This window comes from Penicillium crustosum (genome assembly GCF_028827405.1).
Source record: "Penicillium crustosum strain IBT 35664 chromosome Unknown utg000003l_segment0_segment0, whole genome shotgun sequence".
Lineage (NCBI taxonomy): Eukaryota > Fungi > Ascomycota > Eurotiomycetes > Eurotiales > Aspergillaceae > Penicillium > Penicillium crustosum.
In genome coordinates, this window is record NW_026623124.1 from 4,024,362 (window position 1) to 4,050,888 (window position 26,527).

The 26,527-nt window shown below is 48.2% G+C and overlaps 10 protein-coding genes across 10 annotated transcripts; 5 read left to right on the forward strand and 5 right to left on the reverse strand.

Annotated features, from left to right (window-relative positions):
- Window positions 1–799: 799 nt before the first annotated feature.
- On the reverse strand, window positions 800–1,826 carry N7487_008604 (cut8/STS1 family protein; the record flags this gene model as incomplete). The annotated part of the gene is made up of 2 exons (XM_056876334.1): window positions 800–1,659; window positions 1,751–1,826. The coding sequence occupies 2 exons, from the start codon at window positions 1,824–1,826 to the stop codon at window positions 800–802; spliced, it is 936 nt and encodes a 311-aa protein (XP_056728522.1).
- A 489-nt stretch (window positions 1,827–2,315) lies between these two features.
- N7487_008605 (ATP-dependent RNA helicase MTR4) lies at window positions 2,316–5,770 on the reverse strand (the record flags this gene model as incomplete). Its single annotated transcript, XM_056876335.1, has 3 exons — window positions 2,316–2,496; window positions 2,545–3,110; window positions 3,167–5,770. The coding sequence occupies 3 exons, from the start codon at window positions 5,768–5,770 to the stop codon at window positions 2,316–2,318; spliced, it is 3,351 nt and encodes a 1,116-aa protein (XP_056728523.1).
- A 100-nt stretch (window positions 5,771–5,870) lies between these two features.
- N7487_008606 (cytochrome c oxidase VIIc family protein) lies at window positions 5,871–6,657 on the forward strand (the record flags this gene model as incomplete). Its single annotated transcript, XM_056876336.1, has 4 exons — window positions 5,871–5,933; window positions 5,990–6,164; window positions 6,223–6,255; window positions 6,321–6,657. The coding sequence occupies 4 exons, from the start codon at window positions 5,871–5,873 to the stop codon at window positions 6,344–6,346; spliced, it is 297 nt and encodes a 98-aa protein (XP_056728524.1). The 3' UTR covers window positions 6,347–6,657.
- Window positions 6,658–6,791: 134 nt separating this feature from the next.
- N7487_008607 (Elongator subunit IKI3) lies at window positions 6,792–11,268 on the forward strand (the record flags this gene model as incomplete). Its single annotated transcript, XM_056876337.1, has 9 exons — window positions 6,792–7,929; window positions 7,983–8,075; window positions 8,127–8,686; window positions 8,736–8,889; window positions 8,943–9,285; window positions 9,355–9,623; window positions 9,689–9,822; window positions 9,882–10,161; window positions 10,223–11,268. The coding sequence occupies 9 exons, from the start codon at window positions 6,792–6,794 to the stop codon at window positions 11,266–11,268; spliced, it is 4,017 nt and encodes a 1,338-aa protein (XP_056728525.1).
- Window positions 11,269–12,981: 1,713 nt separating this feature from the next.
- mvd1 (diphosphomevalonate decarboxylase MVD1) lies at window positions 12,982–14,301 on the reverse strand (the record flags this gene model as incomplete). The annotated part of the gene is made up of 2 exons (XM_056876338.1): window positions 14,196–14,301; window positions 12,982–14,125 (listed from the first exon to the last, which is right to left on the reverse strand). Exons 1-2 carry the CDS (start codon window positions 14,264–14,266, stop codon window positions 12,982–12,984), a joined length of 1,215 nt encoding a protein of 404 aa, XP_056728526.1. The 5' UTR covers window positions 14,267–14,301.
- Window positions 14,302–14,458: 157 nt separating this feature from the next.
- Window positions 14,459–15,325, forward strand: N7487_008609 (cytochrome c1 heme lyase CYT2; the record flags this gene model as incomplete). The annotated part of the gene is made up of 1 exon (XM_056876339.1): window positions 14,459–15,325. One exon carries the CDS (start codon window positions 14,459–14,461, stop codon window positions 15,323–15,325), a length of 867 nt encoding a protein of 288 aa, XP_056728527.1.
- Window positions 15,326–15,703: 378 nt separating this feature from the next.
- On the reverse strand, window positions 15,704–16,579 carry N7487_008610 (SNAP receptor PEP12; the record flags this gene model as incomplete). Its single annotated transcript, XM_056876340.1, has 2 exons — window positions 15,704–16,222; window positions 16,283–16,579. 2 exons carry the CDS (start codon window positions 16,577–16,579, stop codon window positions 15,704–15,706), a joined length of 816 nt encoding a protein of 271 aa, XP_056728528.1.
- A 289-nt stretch (window positions 16,580–16,868) lies between these two features.
- Window positions 16,869–19,150, forward strand: N7487_008611 (nucleoporin NDC1; the record flags this gene model as incomplete). The annotated part of the gene is made up of 3 exons (XM_056876341.1): window positions 16,869–17,169; window positions 17,260–17,527; window positions 17,578–19,150. The coding sequence occupies exons 1-3, from the start codon at window positions 17,037–17,039 to the stop codon at window positions 19,148–19,150; spliced, it is 1,974 nt and encodes a 657-aa protein (XP_056728529.1). The 5' UTR covers window positions 16,869–17,036.
- Window positions 19,151–19,557: 407 nt separating this feature from the next.
- Window positions 19,558–20,374, forward strand: N7487_008612 (AAA-ATPase Vps4-associated 1 family protein; the record flags this gene model as incomplete). The annotated part of the gene is made up of 4 exons (XM_056876342.1): window positions 19,558–19,690; window positions 19,787–20,059; window positions 20,136–20,209; window positions 20,260–20,374. The coding sequence occupies exons 1-4, from the start codon at window positions 19,580–19,582 to the stop codon at window positions 20,372–20,374; spliced, it is 573 nt and encodes a 190-aa protein (XP_056728530.1). The 5' UTR covers window positions 19,558–19,579.
- A 4,586-nt stretch (window positions 20,375–24,960) lies between these two features.
- dspC (dual specificity phosphatase YVH1) lies at window positions 24,961–26,503 on the reverse strand (the record flags this gene model as incomplete). The annotated part of the gene is made up of 4 exons (XM_056876343.1): window positions 24,961–25,402; window positions 25,489–25,839; window positions 26,105–26,332; window positions 26,460–26,503. 4 exons carry the CDS (start codon window positions 26,501–26,503, stop codon window positions 24,961–24,963), a joined length of 1,065 nt encoding a protein of 354 aa, XP_056728531.1.
- Window positions 26,504–26,527: the final 24 nt, after the last annotated feature.

The window sequence follows — 26,527 nt, forward strand, 5'->3', positions numbered from 1 at the left end:
CGTGACTAAAGGACCCTATCAATCAGCAACGTATCTTGGATGGCGAATGGTTCCCTTCTAATGTATAGAATAGGTTCATCTCCCCGCCAACTTTTCCAAAGCTGAGAAGCGCAAAGAGTAGGTTTGATGCCCTAAGATGGAGGTTGTCGCTCCGACACGCATCATTGGAATATGCGAGGGGTAAAATGGCACAAGCAATAGAGAGATCGAGACCAAGTCCCAAGAGTGAAACAGGCTGAGACAACTCACAACAGCAAAAGAGAAGAAGAAGAGAAACAAGAAGATAAAGAAAATGAGACATGAATGAAAGAGGGAAGTGTATGCGACACCAGGGCGCCAGTAGATATAAAAAGAGAGTCTCAGAGTTGGAATGAAATACACAGAGGAAAGGAAAGAGGAAAGGAAGGGTCATGTAAAGCTGAATACAACAAATGAGCAAAGCATGGACGAAAGAAAAAGATACTGAGTCTGAATTCATTGAAAGATTTGAAATCAAACAAGCTATAATAGCATTCATCTTGCAAAGCTCCAGCCGAAAAAAAGAAGACAAAAAAAAAAAAAAAAAAAGCTGTAGGTTATCCGCCTTGAGTACTATAACGCCTGACCATGTCGATTCTAGGGTCATGCAGCAGGTATCGTGATCGTGACATACGTCGAAGATTGCGCGGTCAAAGGGGTATGGACCGTCGGTCAAGCTCAAATGAGAGCCGGCATGTATGGGGGGACGTGAGGCCGACACGCAAGAGCGGTGTGAATTTAATGGTGGTCTTTCGTGAGGAAATCGGAGTGGCGTGGTTTATCACCATGGTCCGACCTTGACTGGGGTTCCCAGCCCGTAAGTTCCGGAGAAGAGCTGATCCCGTATGGAGCCCATGTCGTTGTTGGCTCCGTGGGATGGCGTATCGGGTCCACTCATCCATCCCAAGCTGAGGCCTAGCTCATTGACAGCTCCTTGGAGCTTTCCTCCAGAGGTCTGATTGTGCTTGGCCAGCTTTTGATCCCAACCTCCGTACTGTAACTGGATGCCGCCACCTCTTTTTGCCGCTTCCCGGATGACCAGAACCCATGCCTTGCACATCTCATCGTAGGCTGAGTCTCGTTCGATGTTGTTCTGTGGCGTGCTCCACCGAGGCAAGGCGTGAATGATGTCGGTTGCCCCGTCTAGGTAGCTCAGGGATGTGGATGCTTGAGTTTCGTTTGGGGGTAGGAAGTTGGGAGTGAAGTCACTCAGGGCGTCAAGAAGGTTGGTGAGCGGCTGTCGAACTCGGTTGTAGGCATAATCCGATTCGGTGTTGCCACCCAACGGGAATGAGGACTGGAGGGCAGCCTGATAGTTTCGAAGGACTTGAAGAGTTGAGGAGACATTCGGACGTGGGGATGTGTGCACAACCTCGTCCGCGAGTTGAGGGTGACGCTCGCACATGGTCCGTACAACCGTCCGTAAGGCATCTGTATCAAGGGTCTCTAGCAAACGGGGCAGAGATAGAGGTCGGCCTGAAACGTTCGGTCGGGAACGTTTGATATTGCGGTAGCTGTGAGGGAGTTGTCGAGGAGTGAAGGCAGGAGAGTTCGTGGGAGAAGCAGACATGCGTCCATCATGGTCGTTGTCGTCGTCGGCTTTCCGTTTACGGCTGGCATACGACGAAGAGGGTGTAGACACTGGATTTGTCAGTACATGAATGCATCAAAGAGAACCACCTCAGGACAGAGAGCACAAATTATTCCAATGTCCGGGGAAGGGATATCTTACTCATACGGGAGGGAGAGAATCGGGAGTTCTCGTAGAAGTGAGGCGGAACAGGAGGTGTAGCCACCAAGCTGTTCATGGTGACAGCCAGATGGCGAAGAAGAAAATGTAATAGTCCAGAGGACTCGGATATCCAAATGAGTGAAAAAAGAACAGCAATAAAGTAACCTGGAGGAAGAAGAGGATAAAAGGGTTATGAAGTGGGGAGAGAAGGGTAGAGAAAGGTAGCGGTGGAGAAAAAGTAGGCGTTGCAGGTGGCAACGCACTCCCTTTGCGCAGCTTTTTTGAGATCTGTGCCCTCAAAAGGAGGTTTGACATGGATTAGAAAGAAGAATTTTTTTATATATATTTTATTTCTATAGTACCCTTTATTAAAAAAATTGAATGTCTTATGTCTTTCTTTGGCTTCAATCAAATATGTCAGATTTAAACTTCTCCACTGCTTTCGGGCAAGACTATACGAATACCCGCATCATCTACTACATTCTACGTAATAAGGTAAAAAAAAGGAAAAATTGTGGGTAATCATATTCTTTGGACTCCAGCGATCATGAAAGGGATATCGTATCTACAAGTACAGGGACTGGGCTGCAACAATATCGCGGCGGACCTTGCCCAGGGCCTCCTCGAACTTGCTCTCCAGGTCCTCGCTGCCCATCACCTTGGCAGCTTGGGCCATCTGCCGCAAACACTCTTCCAACCGGCGGAAGACACGGATCAAGCTACCCTCATAGACATCGGTCATTTTGCTGGGATAGTTAGTATACTGCTAGAACAATGGGGTGGGGAGTGCTTACCAGATATCTGCAAAAGACTTGCCCTGAGTCCACTCGTAGATCACCTCCATCAGCTCCCAGTGGAAGCTCTGGACGTACTCATCCTCATTCATGGCCATCTTAGACTCCTGCGACACCTTGGCGATGATGCGGGCCTGTGCTTGAATCTCCTTGAGTGGCTTCGCCAACTCATCCTTGGCCAAAGCAGGGGCTTCCTTGACCTTTTCTTCAAACACGAAACAACTCATAACGGATGCGATTTGCTCAGCAGTCAAGTTGTTAAAGAAACCATTAAACAACAACTCACTCAGCATCAGCTCGTCACCTGTGCTAATCTCACAAGCAACACGAGCCTTCAACTGCACGACTTCGGCTTCATTGATAAATCCAAAACGACGGAGCACACGCTTGCGACACTTCAGCTCATCAAGTTGCAAGATCGACATAGCTTCTGTAATCTGCTTCTTGATCGCCTTGATCTTGGCAGTCAGATCCACTTTCTCGGCATATTGCTCGTACAATTCAGTCAACCGGGGCGAATTGTGCAACGGGTTACTCAGGAGGCGAGACTCAAGAACCTCGATTTTCTATATTATGGTTAGCAGGGTGAATCACGTGTGAGGGCAACGGAATCTATTCTTACCCGTAGCAGCTTCTTGAAGCTTTCATCTTTGATCTGCATGTTCTCAATCGGATCAAGTAGTGGGATACCATCTGGGAAACGCCTCTTGACTTCGCTAACAGACTTCATAACATCATTTCGAGAGCCGGGCGACGTGATATCCTTCGGAAGCATAATGCGAATGTGAGAGATTTCCGTGATGCAGCTCAGCACAATAGGCACAACCTCACTGCGAGAAGGTTCACCTTCCTTGGCGGGGTGAACACCTGGGGGAAGATCTTGGAAAGACTTGGTGCCAATGGATGACCCTTCCGTTGTCTTCATCAAGACATCAACAATGTGGGATTGGTGAGCAGTCACTTTCTCGGTGTCATTGCTCGCCTGCTTACGCTTCTTCTGGTTGATCACCACGCCCCAACCGAAATCAGCATCCTTGTACTTAACGTGGATCAATCGTCCGGGGTGAATAAAAGTCAAAGAGTAGTTCGGGTGCGTAATGACATGCTGAACATCTTCGGCAAATGCGTCCAGTTGTTTCCGCAGGTCGTAGTATTCACGGATAGTACCCTCGTCTGAGATAATCATATTGGCGCGCTTCTCCTCAAGACCCTCGAGCTCCTTCTCTAGGCCTGAAACACTTCCAGTGTTTTGGAACTGCTTGAAGCATCGTTCAAGCATGTATTCGGGCGAAATGCCCTCCACACGCATCAGATTGAGAATCATATTGTAGCCAAGGTGGAATGCAGAATTGAGTCGGTCCTGTTCACCGCGCACGATCTCCTTTGCGACTGCCGGGTCCATCTCTTCTCCGACCATCATGATCACAATACCTCGGTCATCGAGACCTCGACGACCAGCACGACCAGACATCTGGATGAATTCAGACGGGGTAACCCAACGCTGGCTAGTTCCATCGAACTTGCGGACACTGGTGAAAACTACAGTCTTCGCAGGCATGTTGAGACCAATGGAGAAAGTCTCGGTTGCAAACAGGACTTTGATGAGGCCTTCCTGGAACAGAATCTCAATGGTTTCCTTAAGAATTGGCAGCAAGCCGGAGTGATGGACACCGATACCTTGTTGCAAAAGCGGAAGAATATTTTGGATTTGTGGTAATTGGCGATCCTCTGGAGACAGCATTTCGATTGCACTTTCGAAAACCTTGGATACCATGTTCTTCTCAGAATCATCGTTGAAAGTCAGTTTGCTCATCTGCAAAGCACCTGCTTCACACTCTCGCTTGCTGAAGCTGAAGACAATGACGGGGTTGTAGTTCTTGAGCATGATCATCCTGACGATCTTGAAGATATCGGATGGGCCCTTATTTCCACCCTTGTTGATTTGCTTGTCCTTGCCCTTGCCCTTGCGTTTGGCCAAGGCGTCGGCCGGGTCGTCTCCTTTCTTGTCAGCAATGGCACTCATTGCTTTCTGGAAGTTCTCCTCGCGGAAGACTCCCTTTTCATCCACAACAAGATGGATACCCTCTCCACCAGCGGGGAAGAAGTAATTCTGGAGTGGGGTCGGACGATAGTTGGTGTATACAACGTGGCAGGGCTGGTTATGCATCTTGACAATCCATTCGGCGAATTGCATGGCGTTCGGGATAGTGGCGGACAGGAAAACATAGCGGACCTTATCGGGCAACAGAATGATAGTCTCTTCCCAAACAACACCACGGTTCACATCTCGCATGTAGTGAATTTCATCAAAAACTACCCACTGGACTTCACGCATAATCTCAGAGCCACGGTACAACATGGAGCGAAGAATCTCTGTGGTCATAACAAGACAGGTAGCCGTGGGGTTGATGGTCACATCACCAGTCATCAGACCGACATCACCGAACTCAGCAGCAAATTCACGATATTTCTGATTGCTGAGCGCTTTGATTGGACTTGTGTAGATCACTCGCTGGTTTTGTTTCAAACTTTGCGCAATCGCGTATTCTGCCACCACGGTCTTTCCGGCACTAGTATGAGCTGAAACCAGCACACTCTCCTCACGCTGGATTGAAGAAACTGCGACCTGCTGGAAAGGATCCAGTGTGAAGGGCCATGTCTTTGCGGGGTTCGCCGGAGGCTTGTGCTGGGAGATAGGCACATAAGGGTAGTTCGGTGGGATTGCGACTTGGTGGCGCACTTGATGAGACACAACAACTGCAGAAGTGTCTGTGGCGCCTGAAAGTCCTCCAGAAGCTGCGATTTCACGCTCTTGCTCGGTTTCGAAAGAATCGGCGACTACTGGCTCGGGTTCCTGATCCAATCGAGGTCGCTTCGTCTCAGGTTGCTCTGGTTCGGACGGAGTCGCGGGGGCTTCGGCGTCTGCTGAGTCGACTTCCGCAGCAGGTGCATCGGTCATCGCAACATCATCCTTCTGTTCGGGTTGGATATCTGCATTTTTCTTCACATCTCCATTCAGCGGTCGTTTTTTGCTCTTGTCCTTCTTCACGCGCTTGGGGGCACCCTCTGACGGTTTAACCACCTGAGGCTGGTCCTCAAAGACATCAAAGAGCTCATCCATCTCCAGCGGTTGCAATTGGTGAATCAACCACAGGAGGAGAATGAGCGGCGTAGGTGACCGGTCTGGACTTTTTTTGGTTGAGAAATTTAAAAGTTCTATCCACATGGGGCAAGCGGTGGGGGAGATCCCGAAAAGAATACGCTAAACCCGATTTTGAAGCATTACAAACCACGTGATTTAAGATCATCCCATTCCGCACCTCGCGATGTTCACTTCGGCTTCGTCCGTGTCTTTCCGATCGTCCACTCTCTCCTCTTCGTTACTCAAGGTTAGTACCTTCCACTGGGAAACAAACAATTGATCTCGCTAAAATTTCGATATCAGATGTACTCCTCCGCTATCCGGGCCAGAATGGCCACCTCCTTCGCTGCCCGTCGTGGCTTCTCCACCACTCGCACCCAGCTTGCCAGCCCCTACCACTACGCCGAGGGTCCTCGCACCAACATCCCCTTCAACCCTCTCACCAAGCACTTCTTCTGGCGCTACTGGGCTTTCATGAGTTAGTGACCCCCAATGGACATAAGCGCAGGGCCATGACTAACCAGGGCATCATCTAGTTACCGGATTCGGTACTCCCTTCGCCATTGCTGGTGAGTTATACCCCCTTCTTTATGATCCTACACCTTGAGTATACTCTAACATCTTTTTCTACCAGTCTGGCAAACCTACAAGACCAAATAAATTGCCCTTCACACTGTATTTTTCTTGCGATAACAGTATGGGCGACTAGGTGGTCGAAAACTTGGATCAGGGTTGAAGCAGAGGCGGAGATCATGTATAAAGCTAGAGATTATTATCGAAAATTGGTTCCGCCTGTTCCTGACCCCATTGTAATTGTGTAGATGTTAAAATGCGTAGCTTAAAAGGACGTTGAAATATGGATGAAGTCATTGGCTGAGCCGCTGTGGAAAACCAAAAAATCTCTGGGTCGGCGCGATTCATATATCAGTCCTCACGAACACAACCACTTCCAAGCAACAAGACAGTTACTGTCAACAGGGAACTAAGGCTGATCTCTGGGATCTAATTTTCCTTCCTATCGTTCGAATTCCATACATTTACTGCTGTGATCGCTTCATGGCGGGGTAAAAAAAGAAGCATAAAAAAAAGTTACCCGTCCTGGAAGATGCGCAATTTGAGAAACGTCCGTCTCGCTGAGACACAAATTGAGGGCGAGCTGCCTCTGACTGCTACGGCATGGGATACTGCTTCAGACTCGGTAGTGTGCACCTTTGGTCCAGCCGAGAACAATGCCATCATTGAGGTTAGACGGAAACGTCCTGAGATCACTTCAACTGATCCCCTGTCTCCCGAAGCATTCGAATGCATTGCTTCCTGGGATGCTCCGTGCCCTCTGCCAGATCTGGCATGTGATCGTGTACTTTCCCTGCATTACTTTGCGGACAATTTGACAACCTGTCTGGTGCTAGAAGGAGGTGATATTATCGTTGTTCGCGAAGAGCCCCTTCCTGGCGAAGACAAGATCGAAATCGTCGGTTCGGTCGATGTGGGAATCACAGCTGCAGCATGGTCACCGGATGAGGAAATGCTGGCTCTCACCACTAGAGCCCAGACGTTCTTATACATGACCAGAGACTTTGAGAATGTGGCCGACATTACCTTTGCCCACAGTGACCTGAAATCATCACAGCATGTATCAGTCGGATGGGGTAAGAAAGAAACACAGTTCCAAGGAAAGAGAGCTAAGGCTCTTCGAGACCCGACTGTACCGGAAAAGATCGACCAAGGAATTTTGAGCAGCAACGATGATTCCAGCACTACTATCAGCTGGCGAGGAGATGGTGCATATGTCGCTGTGAACACCGTCGAAGCAGATACTCGTCGTGTGATCAGGGTGTACTCGAGAGAGGGCACTTTAGACAGTGTGAGCGAACCCGTTGACGGTTTGGAAGGCGCTTTGAGCTGGCGGCCGTCTGGCAGCTTGATTGCTGGAATTCAACGACTCGAAGGTCGGATCGATGTGGTGTTCTTCGAAAGGAACGGACTCCGTCATGGCGAGTTCTCTCTTCGTCTGTCTGAAGAGGAGATGAAATCATGGGCTTCTCGCATCAATCTTGCCTGGAACGTCGATTCTACCGTACTTGCTGTCAAGTTCCAGGACCGTGTACAGTTCTGGACAACGGGCAACTACCACTGGTATTTGAAGCAAGAGCTTCCTATTACGGTTGATAAAGGTTCTTCGCTTCCATACTCTTTTGAGTGGCATCAGGAGAAGGCACTGCGATTGGTTGCTGGCTCCTCAGGTATGATATCCTCACATGAAGAGCGGGTCAAGAATGAAAGCTGATTTGAATAGGTTCGATACTGGACGCGGATTATGTATTCGATATCAACCATGGTTCTACGTCTATTCCGAATGATGTTGGCGCTGTTGCAGTCATCGACGGCAGTAAGTCTTCTAGTAGAACCTGATTAGGAATGTTACTGATACAAGTATTAGAAACTCTCAAATTGACTCCGTTGCGAATGGCTGGTGTACCGCCTCCCATGGCACACAACGAACTGGCTTTAGAGTCTAACGCCATCGACGTTGCTTTCAGCAAATCTGGATCACGTATTGCTGTGCTGATGAACAACAAGCTCTCCATTTACCTATGGTCTCTGAAGAGCCGACCTGTTCCTATTCCTATCATTGAGTCAAGCTATCCCTTATCAGATGACCCTGCCAGCCGGCCCCGTCAGATTGCGTTCTTGGATGAGAATGAAGTCTATGTGCTTAAGGACAACGGACCAAACTCGAGCCATATTGAGAGGACGGTTCTGGACACTCGAACCACCGAATCTGTGTATAAGGCTGGAGACGAAGAGCAACTGGCATCGATCTTCGCTGGTATTGGACACCACGCGCTGTGGTTCTCACATGCCCGCCATCCAGCTCGTCCTGTCAGCTACTCGAGTATTGAAGAGTCGTCACCGGGAAATCTCGATATTACTCCATGGGGTGAGAGCCCCAATGTTGACAGTCACTGGGCTCGGGTTGTCTCTATCTCCGAAGATGAGGTAAGATTATATTCACTTTGTATTTGGAGCTTTCTGCTGACTTTGGTAGCGCATTTTGATTGCAATGACGAGAACTGGCGCTTTGTATGCTAACAAGCGAGTCCTTGCGCGAAACTGCACGTCTTTCCTCGTGACCCCGTCCCATCTTTTGTACACCACATCGGCACATCTTCTGAAGTTTGTTCATCTGAACCATGTGGATGGTAAGATTATTCTTGGGTGTTTATGCCTTCATAAGCTAACATGAAAACTGCAGAGATGGAAGTTCCTGAGGACACACCGGAAACCGATGAACGATGCAGAAGCATTGAACGTGGCTCTAAGTTGGTTTCAGTGATACCGTCGATCTTCGCGGTCGTTCTCCAAGCTCCCCGGGGAAACATCGAGACAATCTTCCCTCGTGCTCTGGTATTGGCTGGAATCCGTACCTTCATCGACCAGAAGAAATACCGGTCTGCATTCCTTGCCTGTCGCAGTCAGATGGTGGATCTCAACATTCTCCATGATTATGCTCCTGAGCAATTTATGGAAAACATCGCTCTGTTTATTGACCAAGTCAAGAAGATTGATTACATTGATGATTTCATATCGCGTCTGTCGTACGTCAATACCCAGTCTCTTTTTTTTCTTTTCTAAAAAAAAAGAACCATTTACTGACACTCACATAGCGAGGACGATGTGTCACAGACACTGTATAAAGACACACTGAAAATATCCAAGAACGTATCGGCAGCTGCTGCCCAGCTGGACGGTCCAGCAGTTCCTTCGGTGCCAAAGATTGGCAAAAAGGAAAGCAAAATCAACAAGATCTGTGATGCATTCCTAGCAGCTCTTCAGAACCGTGTCGATACAAATTTGCGGAATATGATCACAGCCCATGTTTGCAAGTCGCCGCCTGACATGGAGGCAGGACTGGGACTTGCTGCAGGACTAAGAAGTGAGCGCTCGGCTCTTTCGTCTTTTTTGTCTTTTTCGATAATTGGGTAGCTAACCGCATTACAGCACAACATCCCGAACAGGCTGAGGACGCTATTGCACACATGTGTTTCTTGACCGATGCTCACCGGCTTTACTCTCACGCGTTGGGTGTATATGATCTCGAGCTTACGTTGTTGGTTGCCCAGCAAGCTCAGATGGTAAGACTTCCGGATGGAGACTTTGGTTGTGCTATAACTTATCACTAACAAATTCTCAGGATCCTCGCGAGTACCTACCATTCCTTCGTAAGCTTCAACAGCTCCCAGAGACTCGGCGTCAATTTGAGATCGACAATCACCTTTCTCGCTTCGAAAAGGCTCTGGGACATTTGTATGCTCTCAATGCCCACGATGAGATTAGCGCATATGTGGTCAAGCATGTGTTGTATAAGGAAGCCCTTGAGCTTTACAAGTACCAAACAGAGCAACAACGGCATATCACCGAGCTCTATGCCGATTATCTACAGGATCAATCGAAATACAAGGACGCAGCAATTGGTAAGTGGTTTGATTATAACACAGCAAGACAGAATGACAGCTAGCTAACTTTCAACGCCAGCGTACGAGTCTCTTGAGCTTTACGAGAGTGCTTACAAGTGCTTCAATCTCGCGCACAAATGGCGCGAGTCATTGTACTGTGCCATGATGGCATCTCTATCTGAGGAAGATCTGGCTGCCCACATCGACGCTCTAGTCACAACCCTGGTTGACGAAAACAAAGACTACGTCTCGGCAGCAACCATCTACGCCGACCATTTGCATGACATCGTGACAGCCGCACGACTTCTCTGCCGGGGATCCAAGTTCGCCGACGCAGCGCGTCTCCTTACACTCCACGGAAAACAGAATCAGGTCGCCGAAATTGTTGATTCTGGCCTCGCTGAAGCAATGGGCAACATGACGGACCTTCTTGCCGACTGCAGATCTCAGCTCAATGCCCAGGTCCCACGACTCAACGAACTCCGTCAGCTTCGCGCTGCCGACCCACTTGCTTTCTACGGTGGTGACCCCACCGGTGGAGACGCGGGCGTCGATATCCCAGACAACGTTTCTCTGGCCCCGACAGATGCATCTACGCTTGCTGGTCGCTCAATGTTCACCCGTTACACGGGTAACACCGGGAAAACAGGCAAGACTGGAATGACACGTCATACTTCGAAGACTCGCCGGCGTGAGGAACGCAAGCGTGCTCGTGGTAAGAAGGGCACCGTTTACGAAGAGGAATATCTCGTCAACAGTATCCGACGACTCATTGAACGGGTTAACTCGAGCGTGTCGGAGGCTGAGACTCTTATCGATGCTCTGCTGCGTCGTGGCATGCGTGAGCGTGCAGCTGCTATCGAGAAGGCATTGCAGGAAGTCTTGACTATGTGTGCAGATTGCCGGGACGAGGTATTCGAAGTCCCTCCCCCCAATGCAAAGAACGCAAATGAAGACCAGGAAGACGAGGAGAATGATGTTGAGCCTACCATCCCTCCTATTTACGGAGGCAGAGGCGCCGGCGTCTTGAGAGAAAGTATAGCCATTGTTGAGGGTGGTGGTGCCGCTCGTGTTAAGGAGATCCCTATTGTCAAGGAGATGAAGAAGTCTTCTTTGCTGGCTTGAGGCAGCAATTAGCATCTAGATTACGAAATGAAAAACAAAAAGTTGCTTCAGTTCCAATAACTCCACCTACGAGTATGTAGCTTGAGAAAGTGACCTTGAACCTATAGTCCTCGTCTGTATATCTTGGGCTTTAGCCGTGAGCGGGGAAGGTCTGCAGTTCAAAGTCTGTCTTGGGATTGATTCCAAATAGCATCCGGCTTCTTCAGGCACCTTTATGAAGTCAAGAAAACAAGGCATATTCGGTTTCTGGCACTAGGGACCTTCGTGAGTTTCTACTATGATCCACAGGTTACACTTGTATGACTCCGTAGCAGCTTTCTACGAGAGAAAATGGAATATCCTCCGCAATAGCCTGGTCTCAAGCTCAAGCGTTGTGTTTGCACAGTCGCGGGAGAGGTTCGGTCTCACAGTTGATTGTTTACATCCTTGGACGGCAAATTGAGCGTGGTGTTCTTGAAGCTATATGGTCATTATACTATCATTGTTTTGCTTCTTTAATTGAGGGAGCTTAGAGTCTAAGAAGTGGTTTGTCTGTACACTTGAAGATGTTAACAGGTGAACTATATCTCTTTGTATGAAGATATGTCAATTTCGAGTTCGAAGGTATATGTATACATGTCCCCAGAACGAACACTCAAAGGGTTAACTGCAAGTCTACGTTGCACGAGTGAATATGATCATTCATATAGTGAGAATCATAAGTGATGCGACTCCAAAGTGAGGGGAATATCCTGAACTGATCAAGACATATCCTACATCTGTCGAGATGAAGTAGTACAATAGACACAGTTTCCTCTCTAGATGACACAAAACTGACACATATGCTGTGCCACCCTGATGGCCAATTGTCAAGCCAACTGAACATTGTGTACAAAGTATCTAGGATAGGAATATAAAAATGACCAAATCCCACATTGGAATACTAGGACTGCAACCAAGCAGGGTACCAAAAGAGAGCCCTAAGCAAGGCCGTCCCGTTGCAAGAACCGTGAGTGAACTTGTCAGATTATCTATTAGGTGGATCCAATCTCTTAATGTCTTGATTCAGACTATGCACCTCTCTATCTCAACATATTTCAATCTCCTGTTGGGCCTGGGCACGCTAGCAATAGCCCAAGTGGGATCCAGGTCTATCAAATGCGTCTGTGATGGTATCCCCGATAATTCCAAAACTGCCTGTGTTCAGACTGGTGGAAGCTTCAATGCTACCGGCTGTGAATTTGCAGGTTGCTGTGTTTATGCCAACAATGAACAAACCAGGTTCATTGAGAATTGTAAGACGCTAGGATATGGATTTAGGCGCTGTGATGATTGTCGCTCTTGTTGAAAGGACAGAGGTATTAGCCTGGTGGGAAGTATAGTAAGACAGATATTGGACCTTTAAAGTTGGAAGCGAATATTCCATTGATTTCCAAGGTTGCGTGTATTGTGTTGTGCCTCATCAAGTGCAAGATATATTGATATTATTATTATGAATGGGACCAGATGTATTGCTTTATTATAACCCGAGACCCCGCTGCTGCCATGGTATTATTATGTTCTAGATTATCGGGGAGAAAAAGAAGATACAGCGAAAGGAATATCTGCATCAAGCCTGCATGGCCAAGTTGGATTGTCCGCAGAAGAACGGTGGGGTATCTTTCAGGCTGAGAGGCCTTCCAAAGTTGGCCAAAATGGGAATACCAGGTTTCCGGTATAGCTTATTCAAACTTTCTAAAGAGTGCTGAGGATCTCACCAGTCTCACTGACAAGGTGATCCTCAACCTTGACGGGGCCTTCTCCGACGCCAGTCAAGATGACGCGGCTCACACCCTCCTTCAAAACTTCGACGGCGCGAGAGTCAACCTGATCCAAGGAAACACCAGCAGTGACATTGGCCACTCTCTCGTAGAATGCGCCGTCCCAGCCCTCGGTGTTGGAGCCCAGAATAGCCTTGACGGTGCCAGCCACAACCTCAGAGTCCTTATCTTCGTAGTAGATGACAGCATTTGGGCCAGCGTCAAAAGTGTAGGCACAAACCGTGCGGCCAACAACGCGGTTGATGTCGTGCACAAGGCGGACAGCAGCACGAGAGACATCATTCATGTAAAAGATAGGGGGCCACGAGTCGAGGCAAGTGGCGTGGAAGGTGTTTGAGTCACGCATGGTAATCTCCGCGAAGTCGTGGAAGTTGCGGTTTTGAATAGCGGTCTCAATGGCAGCCATACGCCCGGGAACAACGTTCTGGGCACGCTCAGCGAAGAGAGCGGAGGTGGCCACAGTAGTCTGCATCCCTTCGGTGCTAGGAACATCCTTCTTCTCGGCACTGACAACCAGAACAATAGCACGCATCTCAGGCCAGTGGGATGCAGGGGCAACCTCCTCGGCCAGGCTGTCGCTTCCATCAGCAAGCTCGCCAGTGCGCCATGCGACGTATCCGCCCATCAGGGAGCGACAGGCGGATCCAGAGCCTTGGCGCGCAATGCGGCTCAGCTCCTTAGGGGACTGGGGAAGTTCGTAAAGGTCGGCGACAGCGCGGACCAACGCTGCGAAGCCAGCTGCAGAGCTGGCCAGACCGGCAGCAGTGGGGAAGTTGTTCTCGGAGACGATCCGGAGAGGGTGGGTGGAGAGCTTGGGGAGCGAGGAGTCGGCATCCTCAAGGGCCTTGCGGAGTGCACGAAGGTTGGAGAGACAAGCGAGTGTGCGCTTGGAAGACTGAATGTCCTGGGGACTGCCGTTCAGGTTCAGGGTATCCGCAGGTGGGTATTCGGCAGAGCAAGAAGCAGTGGTCAAGGTACGGAGAGAGCGCTGAGAGAGTGTGACTGAGAGGGAGGAGTTTGTTGGGAGATTGAGAGTAGTATCACGCTTGCCCCAGTATCTATGATAATTTTGTTAGAACAAAACTATTTGGTATAAAACGGACGAGGGGCAATCAGAGAGCGGCATACTTAATAACAGCAATGTTCACCGGAGCGGTGGTAGTGGCCCGGTAAACAGACTGGTTCGATGTGGACGCCATTTTTGCTTCAGGTGAATAAAAGAAAGATCAATAAAATTTCAAAGAAGCATAAGAGACATGAGGGGGATTTACTACTTAGGGGGGATTGTTGATTTGTCCGGGCGGTGAGGCGGCAAAATAATTTCTACGGCGTAGTTCTAGTTCCGCGTTGCGATCGACACCCTCCAGTCATTGACCTCCAATTATTCAACAATGGGAGCTGCAGCTAGTACGCCGTCTGCGCCCTCTGCGGAACCACCGGCAGCAACTTGTCCTGTGGACCACAAAACCAGGGAGGTTTGGCTGCAACAAAATAGCAACTCACCTCATCATACCTCCGATGTCCCTGCCGAACAGGGCCAATCACGTACCAAAGCACAACGACCCCTATCAACAGACCGTGAAGTAAGCTCTATCCCTCGAGCTGGTGATTTCAGCTCAGCCGGTGCGTGCCCCGAGGCCAACAAAGGTTCTTCATCCCCATACGCCGTGTCGCATGGAAGCCCATCCAATGCCGAATCCGAGACTGGCCGGGATGAAGCTACTGGAAATTGGATCTATCCGTCGGAAAAACAGTTTTTCGAGGCTTTGATGCGCAAGGGTAACACCCCTGGATCTACTGCCTCAGCCTCAGAGCTCGCAACTTCCGTAGCCTCCATTATCCCCATTCATAACGCCGTCAATGAACGCGCATGGGACCAAATCCTCGAATGGGAGAAAAAGGGCCCGTCCGCCGACCCCGGGAGCAAGAAATGCGGAGGACCAAAACTACATTCTTTCCGGGGACTTGGAGTCGACCCACAGTACCTGAGTCCGCGTGCGCGAATCAATGGATGGCTTGGTTACCAGCATCCATTTGATAGACATGACTGGGTTGTTGAGCGCTGTGGTGGTGAAAAGGTTGAATATGTTATCGATTTTTATCAGGGCAAGCCATCGGGGGGCAATGAAACCCCATCGGGCTTGGCTGCCAATGCCAATGCCGCCCCCGGGAAGCTCAGCTTTTTCCTCGATGTTCGGCCCAAATTGAATACTTATGAAGGCTGGAGGTTGAGGTTCAACCGCTTCACAGGTCTATAAAGGCAGGCATCATTGATGGTCGCCTTCTGGCGGGATATGCTTTCGCACTGCACATACAAAGGCGACAACGGAGCATGGGCAGGATTTGGGACCCAATTGGGTGTATTTTGCATGTACAACACATATAATTCTGTACGATATCAGGCTACAGGATTAAGAGACAGCGATGAATTAATGTTCTCCATTCCATACAAATCGAAGGTTGGTAAGGAATGTGTAAATCAGAAGGAAGAAAATGAGATGAAGCAAAAAGGTGAGATGCTTGACTAACGGAAGTGCAATCATGCAAGAGGGATATCGTGCGCATACATGACAACATTAAAGACGAAGACCGTGACGGTAGCCAATAAAAAAGAACGAGCAAAAGAAGAGAAATATCTACCCGAGGACAATTGCAAGCACAATAATAGCAAGGATAACAGCAAGAATTACAAAGAGACAGCAGGCTCTGTTGCGCGCATTCTTCTGATATCTGCTGGCACTGCGCAATTCGACATTGGCGCCTCGTGTGTCCTGGGTGACATTTTGGACATTTTCGCTGATGATGTCCAACTGCCCTCCTTGTTCCGTAACAATATGCGCAACATCCCGGAAGAGCTCGTTCAGCTCTCCTACGCTTTGTTCAATGTTCCGGATCTCTGTTTCACGCTCGATGATCAGGGACTCTTGGAAGTCCACCTCTCCCTGGTTGGCCATCCGGTGTTGCTCTTCCAATAGCTGTTCTTGTAATTGGACATCGTTCTCACCGGATGGTTGCTCGCCTTCTTCAAATGCTGTACGTGCAGCAACTGCAGAAGCGCGCTGTTTCTCGAGTGCACGGCGCTGGATAGTTTGGAATTCATCCAAGGTGGCCTTGAATTCAGACGATAGCTTCTGCTGTGTCCATTTCTGGGAGGGCTATAAGTTGGGATGTTAATAAGAAATTCTCAGCGGTGAATGGAATCCGATATATCATACATTGACGTCCTCCCATGTCTGGATCTGCTTAATCCCTTCTCCTACATCCCTAAACCCCGTACGGGTCTCTTCGAGCAAATTATGAACTCGTTCGCGCACACGTTCTGTATCGCGTTTGGTTCCAAGAAGGGCAAGTTGGTTGGATAGGCGAGAGATGTTTGATGTCAACGTAAATAACTGATCTGAGAGCTGCTCGGCCAGATGGTCAAAGTCCGGATCATCGCGGTACTGCGCGTCTTCATCCCTGCGCATGGTGGTAGGCTGAGCCTCCAGCGAGTTTAGTCTGTCAAAAGACATTTTATGTGTAATGTAAAAGCAATAAATGAGTGCTTGAAGTGAAAGTAGAAGAAAACTGGATACCAAATGAGTTATCTGCAGGTCCCTGGTGCCTTCGATAAGCCGTATTGGTGTTCAGACCGCCCTCACATGACGTACTATGTATCCACTAGTCTATATATGGACTAGTCTTATGTGGCACAATGCACACCTGTGCCACATATCACATGACTAGTTGTGGCTGGTGTGTTTTGATGCCTCAAAATATTCCTAGGCGGACCTCGTCGTTGATCGATTCTATCCGACCAGCTCAACACAACCAGCTGTCAGCCGTGACCATTCGCCAAAACCGTCCCTGGTCCGCCAATTCCGCTCTCCAGCTCCCGGAGCTCTCCATACGACCGTTATTCTGATCATGCTCTAATCCTCAACTATTTCATTCTCTACCACGAGCGCATCCCACTCCCAAGCTTTCACTATGGCCGTCGTACAAACTCGACCCTACAGGCGAATCCTGACTTCGGCCTTACACCGAAGATTTGTTCATGCGTCTGCACTTTCACTGCTGGTCTCTTATATTATCGCAATCGCGATCGGGGAGAAATCATCCTGTAAGTACATCGCAACCTTATCGGGCCGAGCCTCGAAGGCTCAATTTCAAGTCCTGGAAGTACAAAGAACTGATAAAAGTACACATGCAGTGTTCTGGTTATGGTTCCCATTTGGTAGTTGTGGTGTTCGAACCGCGCTACTCTTCATATCCTCTCTCACCATTTTCGTCCTCCGCGTCAGTCAAATGCACATCGGCTCGAGAACAGCTAGCTCCTCATTCGGAATTTTCAGATCTTTCACCCTGTTACAAATTGCGCAAACCTTTGGCTGGTACATCTTCTCGGCATGGTGGTTCACCGTGGTTTATGTATGGTCGTCTTCGAGCGATTCCAACCTCGAGCTTGTGAAACGGGGCAGGTGCGTTAAGTATGCTTTAAATGATTCTGATCTGGACTAATGAGATATAGGCCACACGAGCGACCGACCCTGAACGAAAGGCCGATTTACCTTCATTCCTTCCATATATTCTTAGCATGTGTGCAAGCAGTGTTCCACCTCTACTACGACTACGACCGCATTGCAGTGCCCATCGCGGAGAAAAAATCAAAAACAGATGATGAGCGTACTCACCCCGTACCTCCAACCTCAAAGTATCTTCAAGGTGCTCTGGTGCCAGAATTGGCGGCCGGGGCTCTCAGAAGCGTCACTGTTGCTGGAGCGTCTCTCGTGATATACCCCATATTTTTCAGAAGCTTTGTGTGGAGCTGGTCTTTGTACTTGGCCAAGCTCTCTTGGAGCTTCCCGAGATCTGCAGCCGAACCTCAGAGCTTCATTCCCTCGATTTTCCCCTACTTCTTCTTCAAAACTTTGCTCCCCGGAGTGATGCTTGTCCTCTCCTGGCAAACCGCCAACCTCTTTTATTCTGTGTTCATCGGCAAGGAGCCTTTGAAGCGGGGTCAGCCACTCACAACAGAAGCCAAGGATCCCAACGGCAGTCTTATTAGTGGCCTTAAGGCGAAGAAGGAGCTTGTGAAGGTTTTTGCACTCTGGGAACTCAGTCTCATCAGCCAGCGCGTGCCCGACCGCCGGAAGGCAATCTTCAATGAAATTGATCGCGAGGGTGGTTCAGCTTGGTCCCAGGTGCTTGCTTGCACTACCGATGTAATCCAGGCCATCAATACTCGCATCGAGGAAAGCAAAAATCCTGCGCCTGTTACCAAACCTTTACCGCAGGCGGAGAAATCCGAACCTGTTCTTCAGACTCTCCCGCGACTCTCAGAACCGATCAAAGATGACAACATCTTTACTACCGCCCCCAAAGCTACTTCACGCCAGGACAAATTTGGCGATGCGTTCAGCTCGGCGGCTAAATCCATTGGTCAGTCAGAAGACTGGACTCCAACTGCGCGAGCCCGAGTCCGTGATGTTTTCGACCGGGCATCATCCGCAATGCTTAGCCCTGAGCAGAAGCAGAAATATCTCGGCTCTCCTCAGAAGTTCAAACTGCTTACCGGCGGCCCATCCACAACCCATAAGCCCGAGGACATGAACCCAGTCCTGGCGCAGATTCTTCGCTCGCCTATCGGCCAACCCTTCCGTCAAACATACGCCCAGCGCCTCTCTGCTATTGTTCTTGGCACACCAGAGTCCTCTCTATCCTTGATTGTAGATGCCGTGGAGTCGTTGACTCGACTCCTCATTGCCAGTTTGGCCGAAGATCCGTATGGCAAAGTTCAAGCCGATGTGCCCTCGGCCGTGCGACTTCTGACACAAACCACTCTCACTCTGGATGCATTTGCCCACCAGGGTGGATTGGATGCCCACTGGACTGATATCAACTTCCCGCCTTCGAGTGATCCTCAGGCCCAAGCAGTTGCCCGTCTAGTTCCAGATGTTGAAATCGTGCTTGCTGCACTCCGTGGAGGCCTCAAGGATCTATTGACAGCCTTCAGGCCTTATTTGCGGGATATCGGTATCGCAGGTAAGGACCTGAGGGTAGCAAAGGAGGCAGCTGGCATCGACGGGGAGGAGGTGTTATGATCTATGATGGTCTTTCTTTTTGCTGCAATTTTTTTAATGCTCACTATATCTCATGATTTCTCTTCACAAAACTTCATGTATTGCTATCTCTCGTCCTATTCTCTAATCCTACCGGGATTGATATCAGGGGACAAATGCATGGTTAGGCGTTCTGTTAAGATGGGCGTGGTGGATGTTGTCTGATATACAATATCAGCTTTAGTAAATGAATACCTTGTTTTCATCATTGAGATCCTCTTGAATTCTAATTATGCTGTAAAGACTTCAATCGATCTAGTTTACTCTTAGAACTATGGGTCACATGACGGCGCTTTCTCAATCAACACCAACCTCATCAAGTCCATCTACACCTGTTCAGCACGAACTCCAAGCAGCAACATAAGCTCTGAAACACTCCATTGCTTAGAGCAAACATTTTCATTTGACACCATGTCATTAACCAACGTTTACCATGTGCGTCGGGTCGCAGATACCTCTGCAAAAGCATGTTTGATTTGCTACAAACCGTCAACCAGTGTGATGATCACACCGGACAACAAGGTATGAAATTTGATCTTTGATCTAGCTCATAGTGTGCAAGATTGTTTTCTCACTTCATTCCCATTTTTATACATGCAAAGTGGCTAATTCACTCAGGACTTCTTCTACGTGTGCCCCGCACATTTGCAAGACAAGCATTTCTGCTCTCCAATCATCGACACAGAGGGCCAGGCAAAACGTCTCAAAGAAGAGGCATTGGCCAAAGAGATTGAAAAGATAAAAAAAGAATATGAAGAAAAACAACGACGAAAGAAAGAGCGCGAGAAGGCGTCTAGCAAGGACAATAAAGAGGAAAAAGATGAGGCCAAAGACAAAGACAAGGATGCATCCGAGTCAAACGTCAACGATGAAAAAGATAGAGATGATAAGGTTCGTGGCTTTCCACCGCAAATGAAAAACAAGCAAAATGCTTCATATGAACGTGTCGACTGATTCTCCCTACCAGATCGCCTCTATCAAGAAGAGCTCTGCGACAGAGACAAAGTCAGATGATTCACCTCGAGTTTTCTCTTTGCACAAGTATGTTACAAATATAATTTCCCTTATAATGATTCCTAACGACGAAACAGGAATTTCTATCAGATGCGCATCGACCGGCTGCGCAATATTGAAATGGCGAAACGCAACCAGGAAAGATTAAGGCAGCCTTCACTGTTCCCCACTGTGCCGTCGGGAAATCCTTAGACTTCTCTTCGATCATATCATTTGAGTGTCAGTAAAGTTTGAGATAAGAACACCATATTGGCTCGCCCTTTATCCTCTCCTGATATGGCAGCCACACTGAAGCCCTGGGCGAGGAGAACGTGCTGCAAAACAGGCGAGGCATGTTTGACAACTGATGTCCATCGCTTCGCGCGGCATGTTTAATGCTATCACCAATCATTGATTACCAACCTATCCATTTTAGTCTCCGTTTTGACAGAGGTTGCAGAGAACGACGGACGCAACCATGCGGAAATATTGAGTCATACCAGCCTCGTATCTTCACATCTATACATCTTTATTTCTTAGCGGAATTTCCGCGCAATTATCGAGTCATACAATCTTCGGCAAAAGAAGGTTCAAGCCAGTGACGTGGTATTGGCCCCCGGCACGGGGCGCTCTTGTTCGGGCACATTCAGCCACAGGACCCATATGTACAATGTCCTCCATTTATCTCGCGATGAAATTTCTGATCCTGCAGGATGCCAACTGCAGTAGAAAAACTCTCCCGGTGATATCCATGTAACCTGATTATTCTTAGTAGCACATTTGTCAACAAGGCGTCCAACAAGGCTCCGTCTTTTAAACGAATCACCGGCCACTCTCGCCCCGACAATTACATACATCCCCAGCCCGGTAACTGTTAGCTTTCTATCGTATTTATGCAGTGAATACGCCAGTGCCACGATGCTCTTCCCGTATTGCATGACCTTCAAGTGGGAATATAATAAGCACTAGTTAGCTAGAGCGGCCCCCTTTTAAGACTAAAACATAGTTAACGAGCCCCTCGTAGAAAACTACCTCAGCCCTAGTGGGCGGCTTACTCGGCTCTTCGATGGACCCCGCTAGTCGTGGATTTTCTGCGACCTTGTGATCTTCCATGTATGCGATGTTCGAACGAACTCTCTGTGGTATATATACTGCTACAGTATAGATACTAATCAGAGTTCGTCCATAGCAGGGTATTATAGCTTGGTAGAGGCTGTTCAGAGCTTAACACGATACATGTAACTTGAATTTTTTCTATCGTTTTTGGCTTGGATTGATGGTTGTTAATTGGAACCATTTGCAACTTGGTTTATGTGGGTCATATCATATCTTGTATACATGTGTGTACTTTAAATTGGAAACCTAACATAACAGCTATTGGATCGTTATAGCGATCATTTTGGTGGAGGGTTGTCTTGCTGATTAGTTGAGGGAAGGGTCCATCCTGGATAAAGGAAATACTAGCAATGAAATGGGGAAAGACAACAAATGCAAAACTGGGGCCTTACTTCTTTAAGTAGATACCTGCTGGTTGATATTGTCGGTGAGGTTTAGGCCATGGACGTTGCATCCACTTCTGTCGAAGTTGCTTCAGTGCAATGCCTTTCCCATGTCGCAGCTTCACTTTGAACTCTCAGGACTAAATGCGGTGAGAGATTTCCGCCACGTTTCAGGTCTCAAGCATCTCTGTTGATGCCGCAGTCGAATTGTACTTTGTGATCGCTTCAAGAGTGGTTCTAAGTCATTGACAGACAGCCTTGGACTTGGCCGGCTGCATGTTGGAGGAATGGTCAAGCAGAGACATGGTTTCGGATGCATCTTGCACGCAGCGCCTTGTCCAGAACAGCGTGAAAGAGGGGTTATGATGCTTTTACTGGGGGCTTTGAGTATGAGGTCAAAATTCGTCGGCTTCAGGACAAGCCGGACAGTAATTCATCTCGAGCAAGATACCTAGATGACAAGTTGGCTCGTATCATAAGCGGGGATCGCCAAAGCTATGCAGGTGTTGCAAGTTCATCAGGCGCAGGAGGCGAGCATGCTAGAATCGTACGGAGACAGACAATATAAACTTATTGATAACCTAGACAGCATAGTGCTAGGAACACAAGCTCCGATATATAACATCTCGTTTTGAAATCCCTTACATTGGGTTCTTGCTGTCCGGACGGGCATTATGCGTATGCGTATACGCTGTTCCGTGATGAGCGTCATGTTGTATTCTGTAAGATGTATCTCTATAATTGTTAATTTCTCGACGTAGGTACTAGCAATAGTCTCAATAGCAATTACGACCTAGTTATGCCGCTGCTTACATTAAATGTGGCATACTATACGATGTTATTTTAATCCAGGTCTATATACATAGCCTGTAGCATAAATAACTACGTACCCATAACACTGCCAGGACTGAGACAGACACGTAAAGATTCAACTCTCACAACGCAGCTTCCTGTAAATCACACGATCTACAATTGTTCCAGAATCGTAGATGCCTTTCTTGAACTCCTTAAGTCAAGTTTATCGATTGAATGCTGCCTAGCAAGACTAGAGATGAATCGTGCTGCACTAGAGCACGCGACCAAAATAGCACCGGGGTTTTAGATGCATCCCGGAAGCCTATATATAGTCCTAGGCTAAAATTATAAGCTTAGGTAGAGGCGACTATACGATGTGTACGGAGTACGGGAGTACGGGGTACTCCGTAGTATATTGACCGATACTCCACACTTCACTAGGTGAGTATAGTACATGATAGTTATGCACGTGTTGTTCAAACCTCGAAGGCAGTGTAACTCCCACCGTGCTATCTTTATTTAGCTACAAGTACTTGGCAGCCTATATTTGGTAGCTTACTAGTTGCCAACAAATGTCGCCACGAGACACAAGGCCTGTTCAACGCAGAATCTTCCATAGATGTGTAGATATCGTACAGCGAACGAAGTGACACTAGACGTACTATTTTCGAATGGCAAAATGCTTCGAGCAAAATTACGATATTATCCCAGATGTTGATAATCGTGTTTAGGAATCCCCTATTTGGCAAGCTATTATACTCCCGAGGTCCGTCCCTATCATCCAAACCAAATGGCCAAGCCTAATCCCAGACAAACCTGAAACAAAGTTAAATGCCATCGATCGACGCAAGGCGATCACAACCGCATTTATTGATAAAGTATGTAACGATGATGCGGATTGTGGAAAGGATTGTGGTACCTATGCATTTGTTAAGTGCTCCAAGCCCGACGAGATGGGAACTCCACAGGGAGCTTCCCCCTGCAAGGCAGTGCACTGCCCACCCCCACAAGGAAAGGGTTGCCAATCACATGGATTTGGCAAGTATGTATACAGCGTCTTAGCTTGTAGTCGAAACAATAGAACCAATGAGGACTTGTACACTAATTAGATCTACAATTAGTTAGTAACTACATGTACATAACTAATATATCACCTGGGCATATTAGAGATGTGTATAGTTCAAAAAGCTCTAATATAAGGTCTTATTTTGCAAAGATACAAGAATACCCCAGTAACAAACACATACCGAACATATACCCGTAATACCAATACACATACCCACAACCAATCGGGAAGTCCAGGAAACAGACCCGCTTTGCACAGCCTCCTTCTGCTTCAAACCTTGGAAGTCAACAGAAGGGGGAAATGAATCGGTCAATCCCAGCGTCATTGGCGTAACGCTGATCCTCGAAACATCCAACTCGAACTGACAGCGCTTCGGTGAGTGGGGCCACTTTTAAAAGAAAAGAAACTTTGGAGAGAAAAGAAGGGCAGACAAGAAGAAGACAAGTGGAGTATGCGTTTGCGTGGATCTACCCTTTTATGGGTGAAATTCAGGGTTGTCCTTGGCGCGCGATTAACTAACTACCGTTGCCTTGTGCCTGTTGCGTTAGCTGCATATGGCTCAACACGACGGGATCGCACCCGGGAATTAAAGAAGATTTAAAAAACAAAACAAAAAACAAAACAAGGACTAGTCTAGCTAAGGCCACGAGTCGATTTATGCATGTTGGTATGCGGTGCAGCCTCGACTTCAATTACTATATACGAATTCGAAATGGGGCTTTGGTTTTGTCTCATATCGCAGACGCTGTATTACTCTCTATATTTGAGTTTGTGCACAATGCATGTTTTTGCTCTGTGGGACATAGCACCTGGGTGTGGACCAACGGGGGCGTTGGATACGAATCATAAGATAGATGGCTAGGTAGCTTCCGGAAGATGGATGGCTTGTGTGTTTTTGGGATGAATTGATATCACAGTGGCTGTACAGATCAGCAGGGGCATGTCGGCCGCCGTGCTGCCTAATGTGTGTCTTGCTTTTGTAGATCATGGGATGGAGCACGGTGCAATCTCCTGTCAGCTTTAGTGATTTGTCTGGAAAGGTCGGAGGCAGTGTTCTCGAGCCTCACTATACCATATCGCTGCCTGTACGGAGTAGAATGAAATGAGATACAAGGCAGTCGTGTTATGGCCAGAAACAATGTTCACTTTCCACGTGGGGCACGTGGTCCTTCCCAAAGAGTGGTACATTAATAATGATGACCAAGCTTTGCACGAAGCCCTTGTGCTCTGGCGGACTTTCAAGTACATAGCTCTCAAGTCCAAGCTAAGATGTACCACATGTCACTCACAAGCCCAGTGAGCCCCCTTGGTTGGCATATGGTTATCTAGAACCAAAAAAGAAAAATAACGATGAACCATAAACAAATGTAAGTTGGAGTTTTAAGCTTTCATAACTCGTAAAACTATGTATGCATGTATGATGTTCGTCACTTCTCATTTCAAAGATTGCCCCGCCCAGAGTCATTAACTGCCGGAACTCGCATTCCCGGAGGAAGACGGATGGCAGGGTTAGCTCTTGGGCCTTGAGCCATATTAACCTGGTATGCGATATCAACGCGAGCTTTGGTGAGACCGATGGCGGGCACGACCCAACCACCACAGCTGCATCGAAGACCTTGCCATGCAAATTTGCCGACATTGGACCCGCAGATGGAATTGGGGCAAGTGAGGCGTCCAGAGAGGGGGGCATCGTCGGGGTGTGCACCATATGTTGTATCTGCGCTAGCCTCAGCTCCATCCTCGGACGGGAAGAGACTTGGGCGCATCCAGGTCAGGGGGTGGAGGAAAACATGGCCACAATCGGCGGTTGCTGAGGACTTGGCAGTGTTTTGCTTTTCCTCCTCATGCGGGATGATGAATGGAGTCGTTGCCAATTTTGTTCTGTGTTAGGGTTTAGCAAATCTGGAAGTTTCTTTTTTTTTCCTTTCTTAGAAGTATGGGTCTGGGTCTTGAATTGTGGGACTAACCTGCATTTCCGACATTTAATCTCGACCGTTCGACCAGTAGTGGTTTGGGATTGAACGGGCTGTTCATCTTCAAACCGCACCGACTTCAGTTCTGGGGCACGGCCACATGCCACACTTCCCTCGACATCGCGGCGATAAAGCCAGCGCTTGTACAAGGGGTGATCGGTGACATCATCCGGGCAGCCCATTTCATGGTATAAGTTCAGTTGTTCCATGAAGCCCTCATTTGGCTCACATAAGGGCCTGCTTTGGCGAACCAGCGCAAGGGCGGATTGCGGTGTGAGTGCCCCCGGCTGCCGGTGGAGTAGGTAGGCGATGCAAATGGCCGCGGAGCGGGACTTCCCCATCGCACTAGATTCATCACATTAGCCAATGTACATCTTTCCATGATAAGTCCAGACACAGCTTCCAAATTTCCAAAAACAGGGACCAATGTGCATCAACGGGATTCTTGGGATTCTTCAGCCACGTGTAGATCGCACTTAATGGACATGAAATGACGTAGGAGGCACGAAGCCACTCAAGAATATGCATTCTGCAAGAGGAAATAGGAACCATTGAAGATCCGGGAAAGACTTTCCATAAGTTAGATTGGACAATATGTATTTTGACTTACCAGTGTACGAGTACACCTCCACCACCGTTTAGGCCGGACTGAATAAACTTGATAGCGGCGGGGAAATGCTCCAATAAATTTTCATCGTCGACATCGTCAACTCCTATGGAAAGATGTTGGAAAGACTTGAAAGTCTCCTGTTCCTCAGCTGGGTTGAGACGCAGCACTGAGAGAACATGCGAGATATCTGCACGTGCCAAAGCTGCTTTGTTTTTGGCGCTTAATATGCTACAAATGGGGGGGTTAGCAATGAATGAAAACTGCCAAATCAGGAATTGGCAGTGCCAATCTCCAGCCTCAGCTATATTTTAGCGACACCCAGGCAGGGATTATCTGTTAGAGAAGTGAGACCAACCCTCCGACATAGATATTGTGGCCTTTTATTTGATTCATGGCCATTTTGAGATATGGTGGCTGCAACTT